We start from the raw sequence: 19,864 nt of genomic DNA, 5'->3' as shown, positions 1-19,864 counted from the left end.
AAAAATGATGATAATACTTAGCATTTCAAAAATTCAAAATGTTCATGTCCCCTCACTTGTGCAACCCTTCTGATGTAACCATTAGACCCCCTCACCCCTGACTTAATACATCAAAAAGGCCAGCACAAGATTAAACATGTGGCAGCTCCCATCTAGATGGGCCCTTATATGTCCTTTACTGTTGATATGATATGAAGTGAGTCTTGATATCTTCATCTGATGCAATATTGTATATTCCAGGGTGGCCCTTTGGGAATATTGTCTGCAAGATGAATGGGATGGTCCAGGGGATATCTGTCTCGGCTTCCATCTTCACTTTGGTGGCAATTGCAGTTGACAGGTATGACTGTATAAGAGCCTAGAAATCAATGCAGTTTGGTTTCCCGTTTCTCCCAAGGTAACATTCATTGGGAGCAATAGCATTGTGCGGTGACATCAGGAAGAACTCACACATGACAAGCAATGTAACTGCAGAGTGATGGGGTGATATGAAAGCTTATTGGTCAGTAAAAGGGCACCCTGCAAAGAATCTTGATCATTGCAAAGGTGGGATTTAGTGATTGTCCTTCAACTAATAGAATCATAGAATAGTAGGGTTGGAAGGGGCCTATAATACCATAGAGTCCAACCCCCTGTTCAATGCAGGAGCCCAAGTCAAAGCATTCCTGACAGATGGCTGTCCAGCCTCATCTTGAATGCCTCCAGTGTGGGAGAGCCCACCACCTCCCTGGGTAATTGGTTCCATTGCTGTATTGTTCTAACAGTCAGGAAGTGTTTCCTGATGTTTAGCCGGAATCTGGCTTCCTGTACCTTGAGCCCACTATTCCGTATCCTGCATTCTGGGATGATCGAGAAGACATCCTGGCCTTTCTCTCTGTGACAACCTTTCAAGTAGTTCAAGAGTACTATCATATGTCCCCTTAGTCTTTTCTTCCCAAGGCTAAACATGCCCGGTTCTTTCAGTCTGTCTTCACAGGGCTTTGTTTCCAGTTCCCTGATCATCTTTGTTGCCCTCCTCTGAACCCTCTCCAGGTTGTCTTCATTCAAGTGTGGTGCCCAGAACTGGACACAGTACTCCAGATGAGGCCTAACCAGTGCTGAGTAGAGGCAAACTAGGACTTCACATGATTTGGAAGCTCTGCTTCTATTAATGCAGCCCAAAATAGCATTTGCCTTTTTTGCAGCCACATCACATTGTTGGCTCATATTCAGCTTGTGATATACAACAATTCCAAGATCCTTCTCGCTTGTAGTATTGTTGAGCCAAGTATCTCCCATTTTGTATATGCATTTGGTTTCGTTTTTCTAGGTGCAGAACTTGGCATTTCTCCCTATTAAATCTCATTCTGTTGTTTTCTGCCCAGTGCTCCAGCCTGTCAAGATCACTTTGAATTTTGTTTCTGTCTTCCAGGGTATTAGCTATCCTGCCCAATTTTGTGTCATCTGCAAATTTGATCAGCATTCTCTGCACCTCCTTATCCAAGTCATTAATAAAAATGTTGAAGAGCTCTGGGCCCAGGACTGAGCCCTGCGGTACCCCACTCGTTACCTCTCCCCAGTTTGAGAAGATCTCACTGATAAGCAGTCTTTGAGTCCGATCCTGTAGCCAACTGTGGATCCACCAGATCATTGTTTCATCTAGCCCACTTTGAGCTAGTTTGCTCATCAGGATATCATGGGGCACTTTGTCAAAAGCTTTGCTGAAGTTGAGATATATTATGTCCACAACACTCCCACAGTCCACAAGGGAGGTGACTTGATCAAAAAATGAGATCAGATTCATCTGGTAGGACTTGTTTTTGACAAATCCATGTTGGCTTCGAGTAATCCCTTCATTGTTTTCAAGGTGCTTCCAGATGGATTGCTTGATCATCTGCTCCAGAATTTCCCAGGGATTGATGTCAGACTGACTAGTCTGTAATTCCCAGGTTCCTCCTTTTTGCCCTTTTTGAAGATAGGGACAACATTAGCCCTCCTCCAGTCATCTGGCACTTCACCTGTCCTCCATGATTTCTCAAAGAGAATAGACAGTGGTTCTGAGAGTTCTTCTGCCAGTTCCTTTATTACTCTAGGATGCAGTTCATCTGGCCCTGGGGATTGGAACTGATTCGAAGTAATTAGGTAAGTAACCCTACTGATCTCAAGCTGCAATCCTGCCCCTTCAGCCTGTACATTACCTTTTCGGGAGAAGACTGAGCCAAAGTTGGAATTGAGCACTTCTGCCTTTTCTTTGTCATCTGCTATCATTTTGCCATCCTCATTGATTAGTTGAACCACAATTTCTTTCCCCTGTCTTTTGCTATGGATGTAGCTGAAGAAAGCCTTTTTGTTGCTTTTAGCATCCTTCGCTAACCTCAGCTCGTTCTCAGCTTTAGTCTTCCTGATGCCATCCCTGCAATTCTGTGTTCCCTGCCTATACTGTTCCTTTGTAGCTTGGCCTTTGTTCCACTTCCTAAATGTGTCCCTTTTTGTTTTCAGGTCATCTCTAAACTTTCTGTGAAGCCACACTGTCTTCTTCTGTTGTCTTCCACCTTTTTTTCTTGTTGGAATTGTTTGTAGTTGTGCCTTTAGAATTTCCTTTTTAAAAAACCCCCACCCATCTTAGACTCCTTTTCTCATTAGAGTCACTTGCCATGGGACCTTACTTATCATTGTTCTGAGTTTATTAAAATTGGCTTTCCTAAAATCCAGAGTATGGGTTTGGCTACACTCAGCTTTTGCTTCCTTTAGAACTAGGGATGTCTGAGAATTCCACCACAGACCTCAATGAGGCTGGATTACAAGAATCTGGCCCCATTGGGGCCTGTGGCGGAATGGAGCACTCACCTCTGGCTCCCCTCAGAATCTGTCCAGGTCAGCTCCCTCCCTGCGGTGATCCTGCGGAGCCGGCCACCGGCTCCACAATGCTGGCAATACGGCTGGCTGCCATTGCCATGCCGTGTCACTATGTTAAGTATCCAGATGCAAATGGCGTATTGGGTGCCATTTGCGGCTGTAAAGCTGGTGGATTAGCCTAAATGCAGCCATTTACGGCTGCATTTAGGCTAATGCACCAGCCTTATGGCCTCAAATGGCACCCAATACGCCATTTGCATCTGGATATTTAACATAGCGATATGGCATGGCAATGGCAGCCGGCCGTATCACTAGCATTGAGGAGCCAGTGGCCGGCTCTACAGGATCGTCGTGGAGCAGAGGCAGCCTGGATGGATTCTGGGGGGAAGGATGGATTGCCTCCCCCCCGCGGATGCCCCCCCGACCCAGAGGTAAGGCGTCCACCCACCCCATTTAGAACCAAGAATTTCAAATGTAACATGGTCAGTTTCCCCCATAACTGCTACTTTATCCACTAAGTCATCTCTGTTGGTTAGGATCAAATCAAAGATAGCCAATCCTCTAGTTTCTTCCTCTACTTTCTGTAGGCAGAAGTAGGGAAGTACGGATTCCCCACCGTCCATTCCGGTGGGGAATCCGTGGTGTGTGTGTGTGTGTGTGTGTGTGTGGAGGCGATCCATTCCTCCCCCCCCCTCAGAATCAAACAGAGGCAGCTCCGCTCCACAAGGATTCCACAAAGCCGCACTGGCTATAGGGCCACTTACCTTGCCAGCCAGAGCCGTTTGCCTCCTCCGCACTGATCGCCTATGGACACATAGACTTGTAAGCAAGATTCATGGCTTTATTTGCATATAAGTCTATGGGCACATCCTGCCAATTGCCATTTTTTTTAAAAAAGAAATGGCTATCGGCGCGGAGGAGGTGAATGGCTCTGCTGGAAGAAGCAGCCGAACGCTGTTCCGCCTCCAATCCTCCTGGAGTGGAGGTTAGTGGTGCTGATCCGCCGCAGATTCCTGAGGCCGGATTCCAAACAATCCAGCCTCATTTGAATCTGCAGCGGATTTCTCTAACATCCCTAGGCGGAAGTTATCAGCAACACAAGTCAGGCATCTCTTGGAGGGGCCATGTTTTGCAGAATTTCCCACAGATATCGGGGAAATTGAAGTCTCCCATTATTACTACATCATGCTTTCTTGAAACGCTGGCAATTTGCTTTTCAAAAGTTTCATCTTTGCCTTCTCCTTGATGGGGTGGTTGGTAGTAGACTCTGACCACCATGTTCCTTTTATTCTTTGCTCCATTTATTTTAACCCAGATGCTCTTGATGGGGCTACCAAGCTCATCCTCCTGTATTTCAGTGCAGAGATATATATTTTTAACATATAGTGCAACTCTACCTCCCTTTCTGTTCCTTTTGAACAAGTTACAGTATATCCTTAATTGCTGTATTCCAGTCATGGGAGTCATCCCACCACATTTCCATTATACCTATCAAGCATATTTTCCCTCCTGTATAAAGAGTTAAAGTTTGTTCTGTTTGTTTCCCATACTCTGGGCAATAGTATATAGACATCAAAGATCATGTGCTTTATAGTCTGGTTTTTTTCCTACATTTTTTGGAAGACTATTATTGGGCAGTACTTGAGCTGTTCTCTCTGTTGTGGTGCATAAACCTTTGACCATTGTTACCCCCAACTCTATGTCTCCCGCCCCCGTAGGATTTAGTTTAAAGCCCTCCTGATGAAGTTCTTCATGCTGTGGCCAAACACATTCTTCCCAGACCTTGTGAGGTGCAACCCATCCCTTGCCAACAGTCGATCTTCCAGGAAGATGGTCCCAGAATCCAAATCTCTTGCGCCAGCACTAGCTTTGTAGCCAGTCATTCACCCGGAGTATTTTTCTTTCCCTTTCTGTCCCTCTTCTAACTACTGGAAGGATGGATGAGAAGTCCTGTCCAGAACTATTGCACATCAAGCTTCATGGAAAAAAAGATGTACAAGGAGATAAAGAGTGGAGATTCCATGCAAGGAGACTATCAGTGTAGGTAGATGGTTCAGCAGGATTCAGGGCTTATAAATATGGGGATGTAGCACAGGGTAGATGACATGCTTTGCATGTGGAAGGTCTCAGGTTCAATCCCTGGCATTTTCAGTTTAAAAATTGGTCAAGTACCATGTTGAGAAGATCTTCTATCTGAGAACTTGAGAGCTGCTTGCAATCAGAGGAAATACACTGGACCAATGGTTTGACTTGATGGCCCATTTTGGATGTAATGGTAAACCATAGTTTAGAACTATGTGAATGAGCAGAAGCAGGCTTCCCTCTCGTCCTCTGACACAACCCCAAGGAGGTGATTTGTAGCATCCACTTCCTTTTTTAAAAATACCTGGAGTTGATCTTGCTGTCCAAATGGGGGATAATTCTGATTAATTTAAACTATGCTTTGTTAACAAGCTAGCATCATAAACCATGGTGTGATCATGGCTTGTTTCCACAAACTATAGTCCCAGTTTGGCTGTAATGATAAACTGGTGAGTTTAACACATGGAAGTGGATGCTTCCACTCTTATCTTCAGATAAGAATAATCATGTGGTCAAAGGGTGGACTTCCAAAGCTTGGGATTACACACACATATACGCTTTCACCAGATAGATTATCCCTTCCAAATTAGCTAGCAGCCTTCAGAGCATTCCTCTAGTGGCTTTCTGCAGGATACCTGGTAGTTAAGATGAAATTTTTCTGTTTGTCTAGGAAGGCAAATGGAGTCCTGGACATTGTGGAGAAGTCTGGTAGGTGGGTGAACCTAGGGATGTATGCAAAATTAGTTTCAGTTTGGTTCTGACCAGAATTTACTCAGTTCCCACTTCCTGGAATCGAATGCAGACCTGAACACAGATCCAAATGCAATATATGGTCAAAGTCATTTCTGAGCCTTTGATTTGCATCAAAGAAAAAAAGCAAAGAAACAACAACAAAAAAGCATTTTAAATATACATACATTTGAAAAAAGCACATGAAAAATGCATACTTTTGAAAAATGCACACAAACACACTTTAAACAGTGGGAGAAAATGCTTTCATCTTAAACATGCACACAGTTTGTGTGTACATTGGGAAAAAACAAACAAACAATAATGCTCACAATCTGATATGGGCATGAGTCAGAACGAGCTTCAAGATGGAACTTGGAGAACCTGGACAAGCTTGAGTTTTCCTGATCCACATATCCCTGAGTGGGACCGTGCTGATTTTCATGCTTTCCTTCCTTTTCCGCTGTCACAGGAAGGTGTGTTTTGAAATCTGAGCTGCAAATAATGGTGCTTTCTCTCTCCATCACAGGTTCCGTTCCATTGTTTATCCGTTCAAACAAAAGCTCACTATATGGACGGCAGTTGTTATCATAGCCGTCATCTGGGTTCTGGCTATTGCCATTATGTGCCCATCTGCAGTGATGCTGAAAGTGGAAGAAGAAAAGCATTTCAGAGTGGTGCTTGGCTATGGCAACAAAACCAGCCCCATCTACTGGTGCCGGGAGGACTGGCCCAACCAGGACATGAGAAAGATCTATACCACTGTACTCTTCGCCAATATCTACTTGGCGCCTCTTTCTCTCATTGTCATCATGTACGCTCGGATAGGCATCACTCTTTTCAACATAGCAGTGCCTGCCTGTGGGAAGCAAGGCCAAGAACGCCGCTCTGTTTACAAGAAGAAGCTGAAAGTCATCAAGATGCTCATCATCGTGGCATTGCTTTTCATCCTCTCGTGGCTACCTTTGTGGACCTTGGCAATGCTCTCTGACTATGCCGACCTGAGCAAAGAGCACCTGCAAATCATCAATATATATGTCTACCCTTTTGCGCATTGGTTGGCCTTCTTTAACAGTAGTGTCAATCCCATCATCTATGGCTTCTTCAATGAAAACTTCCGCCGAGGTTTCCAAGCAGCCTTCCGCTTTCAGCTCTGCTCAGGGGATGCTGTGCCCAGGGAAATCTATTCCCAGCGGGGACAAAGCAATGCTGTTTTACCAGCAGCTGTTCCTCAGCAGCCGGGCCATCACCTTACATCAACAGGGACAGGGGCATCGGCTCAGAAAGGGAACTGGGTGGACAAAACACAAGTTTTGATGATGGAAAATCTCGAAAACACTTCTAACAACAATGGCATTAAGCAAGACTTGGTATAAGCTACCTCAACGGTTCATTTTGATGACCTTGTTGAACTACTCATGGCATTCAAACCCTGCCTGGCAAAAACAACAGCAACTATTTTTGGGCTTCACTGCTTGTACAGTGTGTAGTGTCAAATATGAATCAGGAGTGATTCCCTCTTCATCTAAAACTAATATTTTGATTCCACCACTGCAACAGTCCAAAAGTCATAGCTACAAATGGGCTTTGGATTCTAGCAGGATGCAGCTAATTGCAAATACATCCGTGTGTGTGTGTGAGGTTTTCTTAAAAAAGCTTGAACAACTTTTGCAAGAGATACTTTCATTTAGATGACTGAAACTCTTCAGATTTAGAATATTTCCAGTCTCTGGACATAAGAGATTTCTTGGATATAGAGTGAACACACCCAAACACCCCATTGCCTTAACATGGAGGATACTGCAAAAACATTTACCTTTGCTTTTAATTGTTTTAAAATATTTCATATCACTTACATAGCAGATATTGCCTCCCAGAGAATTCTCTCCACCCTCACAGAACTGTCCCCTTGGCTTCCAGTGCCTGGTCTGAAATCCAGTGGTGTTATTTATTTAATATGTATTAGTGCTGTGCCGGAAATTTCTCCCACATTTTTTTCCTGACCATTCTCATTTAATTTGATAGAAAAGAAATTGCTTTTGAAAAGATATTCAATGATGAACAAATTTCAGAGAAATTCTCCTGGGTTGGGTTAGGGTTTCAGGAGGTGGCCAACGAATGAGTGCAAATGTCCTGTTTTTCATGGTACGATCATTAGAGATGGCCAGGACCTGCCATGAAGGACCATTTCAACCATATTAGAGGCCTCTAATATGGCTGCAATGACCCTTTATGGCCACTGTTGTGTGCAACGGTAGATCTATGAAAAATACAGAGTCCCCATTTTGTGCTAAAATGGGGCTTGCGAGGATACTGGGTGGCTGCCGTAAGTCCTGGCTTCTTGTGTGGCACAGGAGGTGTGGGTGTGGGTTCGCTGAGCTGGGTTTGGGGGGTGCAGATGGGGGTGGGGGATTCAGTGGGTTCCTGGACCCAGTCAGGCACCCGTGCCATCCCTAACAATCCTTTCTTCAGCAGCCTTTATCCTCCTCAGCTTCCTTCACTTCATGAGGTATTTCCTTCCACAGGGCCTTTTCAGATCAGGAGGTGCAGGCAGCCTGGGAGGGTAGCAGTGATTAGGTAAGCTCAAAAACGCCACACCCACAAAAGAATTATAAAACACCCTGAGAATGAGGCAGAACAATGGAAGCCTTTTTCATGGGGGAAGAAAATTTGCAGGGAACTGGAGGACAGATTTTGGCTCGGTACTACCTCTTCCCTTCAGCTAGATACAGTACTGCCCTTGTTTTAATCATTTATTTATATTGGAGTGGGCAACGTCTATGGCCTCGAGAGCCACATATGGTGTTGGGATGGCGGCTGGGGGCTGTAAACACCCAAGGCACATACACATACTTGCACACACACACCAGATCTACAGTAGCATCATGGGGGGAGGGCTTTAACCTCACCCCCCATACTAGTGCTATTGAGTAGTATTGCCCCCACATCAGTGACGCTGCTACAAATCACCGAGACAAGAAAGCACCACTCTGAGCAAAATCGGCATTGCTACACAGGGAAAAAAAAGTGGCCCCTCCCCCAGAGAACTGCCACTGCATAGGAAAAGAAGTGGCCATCAATCTTACCGCTCTCTCTTGGAAACCTATGAGACACTCTAGTCTGTTCTCACAGCACTCTATGGTGCAGGAGGACACTCTGTCACCATCCTGTACCATAGAGCTGATGGTACCCAGCTCAGTAAAATCAACTTTCTGGTGAAGGAGGCTAAAAGAGCATCCTTCTGCACCATAAAGCCCTATGAGAACAGACCAGAGTGTCTTATACGTGTACAAGGAGAACAGAGGTAAGACTGCTGGCTGCTGAAAATGCCGCAGTGGTGAGTCTGCTTGGGGCATGGAACACCACAGAACAGGGGCTGCTTCTTCTGCCCTGGGAGGGGGCATTTCAGTGGCAATTCAGCGGTACCCCAGGGGCACCCTTGGGGGGTGCAGAAAGGGCCTTAATGGCCCACACGTGGCTCATGGGCCATGTGTTCCCCAGCCCTGGTTTACATGTTCGTGTGTATATACATGCACACAGGTGTATATGTATTTAGATCACATTTCAGTTTATATCTTGGAAGTTCAGGATGGGCAACCGCTGTTGTTAGAAATAGCGTAACACACTACGCACTACTTTAAAACTATCCTCGATGGTGATCAGGTGCCTGCCTAAAGCCGTAATAATAATTAATTTGGGTATATCGAATGGGCCCTTTCAAAACAAAAATGGAAATGAGGGAATATTCAGCACAGGTCTAGGCATGTGCCACTTTGGCTCCCTGTCTTCTGTATGTGATAACATGCGAGGTGATCCTACCCTCCAGAAAGAAAGGAGGTAAATGTGAATGTGAAGTGCTTACCCCTAACGTCTCTGTTCTTAGGCTCAGGGTGGTATTATGAAGAAATCTATCAGTGTAGGGAATAATAGGCCCAGGAAAGGAGGCCACCTCTCAGGCTGTGCTGCCTTGGGATTATGGGAGTTGTAGTCCTACTCACCTGGAGGGTACCAGGTTGGGGAAGGCTGTGGTATGGCAACTAATATCAAATTATTTTACTGCTTCCCAAAATTTGGGACCACTGGTTTTCGTGCCGTCCCAATTATTATCATCACTCCACAGTGTCCCCTAATGCAAACATTCTTACGAAGGGTTTTTAAGAAAGAGTTTCCATAAATACTGGAAGTATCCTGTGCAGCTAATTTTTACCTTGCTTGCATGTAATCAACATCTGCTTATCACTTTTGTGAATGTGATGTATGCCAAAGCACAGCTGGTGCACATCCTACTTTCTAATATTTGGGAAGTGTTTTGCCAAAGCAGTGGCAGGAAAAACAGAACTGTTTTAAGTCTTGCAAAATCTCATTGTGAATTTCAGATGTAATGCTGTTTGGACATTGTAAAGAATGTGGTGTTTTTAATGGAGTGTATTTTAAAGATGATTCTGTTTGTAATTTTTAAAAATCACATTTGTAACATGTTTTCTTCAAGCTGCTTGGAAAGGCATGCACAGGGCATACTGAATAAATGGAAGTCAGTTGTAACTCTTAACTGGGAGTAAGACCCATTAACCATGATGACAACTTTCTCCAACCTGGTGCCCTCCAGATGTTTGGGACTACAACTCCCAGCATGCCTGATCATTGGCCATGGTGATGGGGCTAATGGGAGTTGAAGGCCCCAGGTTGGGAGAAGCTGCACAATGGGTTGGATCCAGGCTTAGCCGTGCTTAGAGTAGATCCATAGAAATCAAAGGGACTTAAGTTAGTTGTTATTAAGTTTGGAGCCAACCCATTCTAATTAACTTTCTGCATAAATATGTAGAGGATTGTGCTCTAAGTACCACTGACATCAAGCCTAACTTGTTCTGTTGTTTTTGATGGAATGTTGTCATGACTAACATCTGACTGGGGCCAGAGTGTCCTCACACAGTCAAGCACATCTTCCTCACAAGGGCCGTTGAGGTAAATCAGGCTGAGAGATGCTGATGACCCCAGTGGCTGAATGGGGAGGGGTAGAACAAAGTGAATTGAACTTTCCTGAGTTTCAATGTTCATGTGTCAATGGGGGAGAAGCTCTTGTGGAACCATTAACCAAATCGCATGGAAATCAAAATTGCCTGTTCAAGTCCTTGGCACTAATCACAGCTCAGTCAGAGCTATGCAAAAGCCCCACAGGGCATAGATCAAGGAAGTCCTATGAATAAGGGAGCTGTGGAATCCCACAGTTTGTTCGCATAAACCCCAGATGCTTCTGAATTTGTGGGAGCCTAATGCTTGGAGTTTGTTTAGGCTTGGCTGGACAAGCTTAGCGATCGCACGGGTCCTTTGCTCCTGAGGCTGGGACTCTTCTTTGACCTGTGTCCTAGGACTGTGGCATTCCAAGAGTCTCAAACGCCAACCTTCAGGTGGCTTCATGTTGGTCCTTCTCGCATCATGAAGTTATAGGATGGACACTTATGCATCCCCCCCCAAAAAAAAGAGGAAATGGATCATGAAAAAAGAAGACAAAGATCTGACTATTCTAACTTATATGTATAGATGCACATTTATAAAGAATTCCTTTAATTTAAATAGAAATAATACATTTCATCGTAGGAGAGAAGAGTATGACCAGGTGACCTCTGTGCCTACTCAGTTTGCTCTCTAGGTGCTGACTGCTGATGGGCAACTTCAAGAGCCCTGCTTTCCCTTCTTATGGTTCTCTAAACAAGATTTGGACTCTAAACCTCTGATAGCCTTTCAAATAGATGACTGTCCTTCAAATAGAGGAAACGTGGCTACCCTAGACTTGGATGAAAAATGAACAAAATGTTGAGGTTATACTCAAAAGTACACTGGAAATAATGGAGCCCCCTTTCAACAGTACTGAAAGTGAAACTAAAATGATGGTTTGGATTCCTCTCTAGCTGTCATATAGTCTAACACCTCATGTACTATGTCATACAGTGGTGGGTTTAGTTTTCATAATTTCTATAGGTTGCCATACATAACCTGTTTCCCTCTGTAAGTTCAGTTGAATTGCCCTAAAACAGGGGAGGGCAGACTTCAGGCTTGTAGGATCTACTGTCGGCGTCATCATCATCATCTCAAGAATCCTGAGATCCACCAACCAGGGCTACGTGCAAAAAGGCATGCACTTAGAATCAAAGAATTCTGAGTCCACGAATTTCTTTTGAATACCAGGACATAACCATCTACTCCTTGTTACTGCCCCTCCCATGGTGCTCCCCCCATTTCAGCAATATAATTTAGGGGGTGGGAGTCATTTTTTTTTGTTTCTACTGTTAAAGAATTGGGAGTCAAAAACTGTTTATGTTCTACTCCCAAACACTCAGAGATCTAATACAATAGACCTTGATTACCATCTGCTCATCCTTGCCCTAAAGAGCTGTTAGAAGGAAGCCTCTGTTCTTGGAGGCTTCCAAGAATCCTAAGCTCTGCTAGGCTGCTCCTGTCAGGGCAGGAGGAACAATGGAGGTGGTCTTCACCTCTCCATCCTTCTCCTTGCTTTTATCCTCTAGACAGGCCTCTGACCCTGTCCAGAGGAGTCATACTGTTGGGACCAGTGCTGGCACTGGAGAGGCCATAGGATTCACGAGAGCCTGGCATCTCCTCTTCTCTTCCCACCCGCCAGAATGGCCCCTTTTTCCTCTCCCCAAAGGCACATTTGCAACCTCATGAAGCAGCCACCACAGATATTTCTGCAGCAGTTGTGAGGGGTGGGGGCTGGGTTGGAGGGAGGGAGGGAGGGATCTGAACCCAGAGTCTCCCTCCTGAGGTTCTGACATGATCTACTGCCTCTGGAGGGGGACTCTGAAAAATGCTGTGGTCCCTGAGATACTCTCCCAGGGACTATAGGTAGGAGTGCACGAAAGCCACTTACCTGGTCTCGCAGCTTGTTCGTGGTGGGGGGGAGGCGCTTCGCTGCTCTCCCCCCGAAGTTCAGGCCAGGGGGGAGGCTTCCCACCTCGCCCGGCCAAAATTCAGGCCGGGGAGGAGGCGCCTCGCCTCGCCCGGCCGCGAAATTAAAAGTTAAAAAAAAAAAAATGACCCCGTGATAGGCTACGTGACGATTAACATAGCCTATCATGGCTAGTTCTGCAAAGTCAGCCGTGATAGGCTACGTAAATCGTCACGTAGCCTATCACGGGTGACTTTAAAAAAAAAAAAGCGCGTATGCAAATGGCGGCCCCCATAGGGAGCCGCCATTTGCGTTCCTTATTTGGTCGCTGTAGTCTACGTAAACCTTTACGTAGACTACGGCGAAAATAAGGGCAACGCAAATAGCCCCTGACGAAGACCTGCCGAACCGCCGCCAGGACCCGCCGCTGGGAGGGACATTCGGGAAAGGTAAGTCCCGTCCCGGGGGGAGGGTGCGGGGGGCGGGGGGGTGGAGAAGTTCTCCCCGAAACTTCTTCGGGGGGCCGAACACGTTGGCGCTCGGCCCCCCGAAGTTTCGGGGAGAAATTCTCCGCCATCCCTAACTATAGGATTGCTCTCTGAGTGGCTTCATGGTTCTAATCCAGAGCCCCTTGTCTTATGGCTACCTCATTCAGTTCAGTGGATGGCACAGACCCATGCTCATAAAAGAGTGGGTGCGCTGATCTGCTCCTCTCCATTGAAATGAAAGGGTGTGTGTGAACCTGGGACCCCGAGGCCTACAGTAAGCGACTTACATGTCTTTTTCATCTGCAGAATATCCCCAGCAAAGTGGATTATATTTATCACCATTTTATTGATGGAGAAGTGAGGACAGGAGATTGTGAGTATCCCACTGAGTCACTGCTGCAGGTGGATTTGAAGCCCAAACTCCCATGGTGAAGTCCATCATGGAACAAATAATGTTTTCTTGTCTCCTTGCACCCATTCCTGTGGTCATATTCTCACATGTCAGGTTTCTTGATCTGCCAAGCACACATGCTCAGGCAATCTGACACTGGACCCCAAATCTGTAGTGATGAACAAACTTAGTTGAAATGAATTTATTTCCTTGGAAAATAACAAATTCATCTATGGAATCCTGGATGACAGTTCTTCTTTCATTTGAAATCTTACTCTGTGTATATGAGTTTTTTGGCATGAGCAGTATCAAACTGCCTCTCAGGAGCTGTAGTTTGGAATTGCGTGGTGCATCATCATGTCATGCATTACCACATTATATACCCCTTGCTGATCAGTTGTTTCCACATGGTCTTTTTATGTAATATTTGCTCGCCATCACTGATTGGTATATGGAGGAGAGAGATGTGAATCAGTATATGGTGGTGTATACAACCTATACAGCTCTTTCTTCAAGCACGATTGGCTTGTGGAAAGAGTTCAAATGCCAACCTTTCCCTAAAGGGTTAAAGTGACATCATCACATTTCCTCCTGGAAGAAAAGGGATAAACCAGCCAACTCAGTGCATGCACAGAAATGCCATAGTTTAGATGCAGACTGTGCATGCTCTGAAGCTTGTAATCCAAGCAGAAATTAATAACGAATTCATAAGACAGAGACCCAAGCTCGCTACAAAGGTGAGCATTACGAATGCATGACTTTCAACCAACAAGCCAACTAATTATGAAATTTCAATTTGGCGGCATCAGTATCCTTGAACATGGAAAACCATTTCTGTCCAAAAAAAGAGAAGGCATTGTGGCTGTGTTGACCTCGGGTATGTGCGTTCTGTCTGTCTTGGCCCATTCAAGTCACTGCTTGGTTCTGCATCATGTGTGCATCCAAGATAAATGATACTGCTGCCATGTTTCCTTTGTGGAGCCTGTTGGGTCATCCTGCCTCTGTACCTCCCCCAAAGCTACAGATGTGTACAGAGGGGAAAAATTCTCTGGACACCTTGTTTAGTTTCCCAGATGTCTTACTGATTCACAGGGCCAATCTTCCTTGGGCCTAAATAAGGCCCAACAGACTATGCATGCTCCCTGGAGCCTTTCTCCCCTCTGGGGCCTTTATGTTCAACCATCACACAACGCTCAAACCAATCTCCATTAGGAGATCATCATGGCTCCTGCCTTGTTTCCTTGGCAGGATCTCATCTACCCCCTGACTGTTGCACAGTCTTTGTGACATTATGACCTAAGAAGCTAGGTTGGGATGTGGAATCTCTGGCTGCTGAGTCATGATCCTGGACATTCACTCAACAAGTGATAAATCTGTGTGATGATGTATTGATTTATTATGTATGTATAATGCACATTAGACAAAGCTCTCTGGGCAATTCACAAAACAAATTTAAACCATAAAATACAGTACCATCATAAAATATAACAATCATTAGTTTAACTAACTTGAACAACTGGTGGTTGGGGTAAAGCGGGCATGGCTATCTGGGGAACCCCAGAGGGCCAGAGTGGGACACCAGAAGGGCTGGATTTGGCACACAAGCCTGAGGTTCTGCACCTCTGCACAATGTGATCTCTCTCTCTCTCTCTCTCTCTCTCTCTCTCTCATCTCACATAATTAATTAATGGGATTGATTGCCAAAGAAGGGTTCAGACAAATTCAAAGACAACAGCTCCGTTGATAGCTGCTGCTCATGATGTCTATGTGGAACCTCTATGTTCATATACAGTGTACCTGTACCATTTCAGACCAGGCATTCTGATGATGCTCTGGTGGATTGCAGGATTCTTTTTTTATGGATCAAATCTTGAGCAGAAGTCAGGTTCCTCAGGAAGCAAGGTGGAAAGAGATCAGCACCACAGAAAGCTCCAAGTGGTGCTGGGGTTAGAAGCCACACAGAGTCATCTGTGTGTTTCTCCAGCAATGGTCATAGCAAGAATGAAGCTTAAATAGGAAGTTAACTGCCTTTAGGCTGGTTAGCTCTGCCTTTACCTTTACTGAGGCTTTGACCCTAAAAGGGGCCTGGACTGTTTAAGCAGCCTCAGGCTGTGGCAATGTGGGAGTGGTTGTGGCATGCAAGTGTCTTCATGGCCTGAATCCTCATAGTCTGAGGATGGTAATGGAGCCTCCTCTGGACAGACTACAGAGGGGAGCCACCCCTTGGAGATCCTCTGGACAATTAGGTCTTAGGGAGATAGAAGTCTCATAATTTCTTTCTGGGGCTGAATCTTCTCCTACTGACTCAGGAGCCTCTTCTGAGGATGAGGGGTTGGAATCCTTTGAGGATGATGGTTTCGGGTACTGGTCCATGACACCACCTCTGAATACCAGTTGCTGGGGAGTAGGGATGCTGGAGAAATCCTTGGGGACTCAAATGAGGCCAGATTCCGAACAATCTGACCGCTGGAGTCTGATGTGGACTGGCTGCACTCACCTCCGCATCTGGAAGAATTCATGTGGGGCAGCTCTCCAACTTTCTAAAAAAGTGATACTCTAATGGTGACTGCCATTAACATATTGCAAGAAAATTATTGCCATAAATGGTGTATTGTACGCCATTTGTGGATGTAAAGCACTTACCTTTACCTAAATGCAGCTGTAAACAGCTGCAATTTAGGCAAAAGTAAGTGCTTTATGGCGACAAATGGTGTAAAACATGCCGTTTATGGCTGTAATTTTCCCGTGATAGACTAATGGCAGCCACCATTAGCATATCACATTTTTTAGAAAGCTGGAGAGCCGGTCCACCAACTCTGGAAGATGTGGCACGGCTCCAGAGGAATCTGCAGGGCCCCAAGCAGCCCAAATTGCCCAGCAGAGAACTGCCCCCACCTCCCGGACTGGACATTGGCGGTGGTGTGTGTGTGTGTGTGTGTCATACAACCCTACTGAGGAGTAGGGATAGAAAAATCTCTCAGGTTCATTTTTTCCAACATCATTTTTTTTTTTAAAGAAAAAAAACAGCAACAACAATCTTTCCTTTTTAGATATGAAGAAATTAGCAAATGTTGGTAAATTCTTTTTTAAAAAATGAATGGAAATGAAATTCTTACCCACCCCTACTGAGAGGAGCAGCAATAGTGAAGGACTATTCACCTTATGCCATGCTTGTGGGCTTCCCGGAGGCAACTGATGGGCCACTGTTGAAAGCAGGATACTGGACTAAATGGACCTTGGCCTGATCCAGCAGGTCTCTTCTTATATTCTTATCCCCTTCCAAGAATGTTCAGTGCCGATACCAAAAGAGAGTCCCTATGGTGCTTTGCGAGGGGGACGGGACCATAAGAGTTTCCAAACTGCTTCCCATTTGTAGTGTAAATGAATCCTAAACAGAAAGGAGGGGAAAGAGCAAAGCTTCATTAAAAGAGAACCCCATCCAACCTGCCTTCACTTCTTTTCAATCTTAAACTATACATTTTGCATGCTTAACCACTAGCCTCTGTTGGAAATGATGCTTTAAACATTGTCTCCAGACTTCCAAGTCTGTCTCGAGATGGGCTTAATCTCTCGTGCCCCCATGATCAGTCACTCCAGAGGTAGACTTGCCTAGGCCAGCATTCATTTTGGCCAGCTACCAGGTAAATGGACAATTTGCATTTCTGTGGCTTCTGCCTGGGTAATTGCATATTCTGTCTTGCTCCTTTTGCTTTGGCTGTGAACCAGCATATGGTGAGGATTTTCAGGCTTTCCTGTGCTTGTGTTGATTTTCTACTTCCTGGCATCTGCCTTTGTTACTTTTTGTGCTGTGGCTGGCTTCTCCTGCTTAAACCTGTTGAGTTGAGATTTTTCTTTTTCTTTTTAAAGAATGCAGAATCTGAAAAAATAAAAAGAGATACTTTTTGCTAGACATATTTGACTACGCAAAGATGTTGTCCTTAAATTCCCCGGCCACCCCACAAAAACTGCTTTATAAAAATTAACTCTGCAGATTGCTTGGCTTCAGCTACCATTGCAAATAATGTGTGCGTTGCTGGGTCAGGCCATTTTGAAAGGATGGATCAGGAGGAGGGAGGCCATAACATATCCTGGAGCCAAGTTACTTAGGGTTTTAAAAGGTAATCATCAACACTTAAACCATCCTTGGAAATTAATTTGGAACCAGTGCAGCTCTCGCGGGATGGATGAAATATCATCCCATGGTGAATTCCCATTAACATCCTTCCTGTCAGACTCTGGATCAATTGAATCTTCCAAAGACTTTTCAAAGGTCAAACCCACGTAGACTGCTTTGCAATAATCCAGTCTGGATGCAATGTAGACATGACCTATGTCCACACCTGGAAATCTGATTCAGCTCCAGAAAAGCAAGTGTGGTTCATATACATCTCCTTGAGCCAGGAGCATTGAACTTCTTTCAGCCTGGGGGCTGAATTTGGTTTTGGAGAAACAGGGGTTGCATTCCAGTGGTGGGCGGAGCCAAATGCAAAACAGGGTGGGGCCAAAGGAAAAGGGGTGAGGCCAAAATACCAAAACAAGCAAGATATTTTAGCTTAACACACATCCTGCTAGTAACCTAACATTAGGAGAGGCATTTCAACCTGTTGTTGTTGTTTATTCATTCAGTCGCTTCCAACTCTTCGTGACTTCATGGACCAGCCCACGCCAGAGCTTCCTGTCGGCCGTCACCACCCCCAACTCCCCCAAGGTCGAGTCCATCACCTCCAGAATATCATCCATCCAAATCACCCTTGGTTGGCCCCTCTTCCTTTTGCCTTCCACTTTCCCTAGCATCAGCATCTTCTCCAGGGTATCCTGTCTTCTCATGATGTGGCCAAAGTACTTCAGTTTTGCCTTTAATATCCTTCCCTCAAGTGAGCAGTCTGGCTTGATTTCCTGGAGTATGGACTGGTTTGATCTTCTTGCAGTCCAAGGCACTCAGAATTTTCCTCCAGCACCACAGTTCAAAAGCATCGATCTTCCTTCGCTCAGCTTTCCTTATGGTCCAGCTCTCGCAGCCATAGGTTACTATGGGGAATACCATTGCTTTCACTATGCGGACCTTTGTTGTCAGTGTGATGTCTCTGCTCTTCACTATTTGATCAAGATTTGTCATTGCTGTCCTCCCAAGAAGTAAATGTCTTCTGATTTCCTGGCTGCAGTCAGCGTCTGCAGTAATCTTTGCACCTAGAAAGACAAAGTCTGTCACTGCCTCCACATTTTCTCCCTCTATTTGCCAGTTCTCAATCAAGCTGGTTGCCATAATCTTGGTTTTTTTGAGGTTTAACTGCAACCCAGCTTTTGCACTTTCTTCTTTCACCTTCGTCATGAGGTTCCTCAGCTCCTCCTCGCTTTCAGCCATCAAAGTGGTATCATCTGCATATCGGAGATTGTTAATGTTCCTTCCAGCGATTTTAACTCCAGCCTTGGCTTCATCAAGCCCAGCATGTCGCATGATGTGTTCTGCGTACAGGTTGAATAGGTAGGGTGAGAGTATACAACCCTGCCATACTCTTTTCCCAATCTTAAACCAGTCCGTTGATCCGTGGTCTGTTCTTACCGTTGCTACTTGGTCGTTACATAGATTCCTCAGGAGGCAGACAAGATGACTTGGTATCCTCATCCCACCAAGAACTTGCCACAATTTGTTATAATCCACACAGTCAAAGGCTTTAGAATAGTCAATAAAACAGAAAGAGATGTTTTTCTGAAACTCCCTGGCTTTCTCCATTCTCCAGCGGATATTGGCAATTTGGTTTCTAGTTCCTCTGCCTTTTCTAAACCCAGCTTGTACATCTGGCAATTCTTGTTCCATGAATTGCTGGAGTCTACCTTGCAAGATCTTGAGCATTACCTTACTGGCATGTGAAATAAGTGCCACTGTTAGATAGTTTGAACATTCTTTGGTGCTTCCCTTTTTTGGTATGGGGATATAGGTTGATTTTTTCCAATCTGTTGGCCATTCTTGTGTTTTCCAAATTTGCTGGCATATGGCATGCATCACCTTGACAGCATCATCTTGCAAGATTTTAAACAGTTCAGCTGGGATACCATCATCTCCTGCTGCCTTGTTATTAGCAATGCTTCTTAAGGCCCATTCAACCTCACTCTTCAGGATGTTTGGCTCTAGCTCACTGACCACACTGTCAAATCTATCCCCAATATTATTATCCTTCCCATACAGATCTTCCGTATATTCTTGCCACCTTTTCTTGATCTCTTCTGCTTCTGTTAGGTCCTTGCCATCTTTGTTTTTGATTATACCCATTTTTGCCTGGAATTTACCTCCAATGTTTCTAATTTTCTGGAAGAGGTCTCTTGTCCTTCCTATTATCTTCTTCCATGTCTGCGCATTGCTTGTTTAAAAATAATTCCTTATCTCTTCTGGCTAACCTCTGGAATTTTGCATTTAATGGGGCATATCTTCCCCTATCACTG

The 19,864-nt window shown here is 45.0% G+C and overlaps 1 protein-coding gene across 1 annotated transcript in view; it reads left to right on the top strand.

The window, feature by feature from the left end:
• Positions 1–10,096, top strand: part of NPFFR2 (neuropeptide FF receptor 2) — a 68,750-nt gene extending 58,654 nt beyond the window's left edge. Inside the window, exons 4-5 of the mRNA XM_084860198.1 lie at positions 241–340; positions 6,176–10,096. Of these exons, the coding sequence (XP_084716324.1) occupies positions 241–340; positions 6,176–7,022 (947 nt within the window). The 3' untranslated portion in view covers positions 7,023–10,096. The remainder of the gene's footprint in view (positions 1–240; positions 341–6,175) is intronic.
• Positions 10,097–19,864: the final 9,768 nt, after the last annotated feature.

The sequence above is a fragment of the Heloderma suspectum genome, chromosome 5 (genome assembly GCF_057233095.1).
Source record: "Heloderma suspectum isolate Gila_16-S chromosome 5, 16-S_ref, whole genome shotgun sequence".
Classification (NCBI taxonomy): Eukaryota; Metazoa; Chordata; class Lepidosauria; order Squamata; family Helodermatidae; genus Heloderma; species Heloderma suspectum.
The sequence above is the reverse complement of the archived record's forward strand: the minus strand, read 5'-3'. Positions and strand labels throughout refer to the sequence as shown.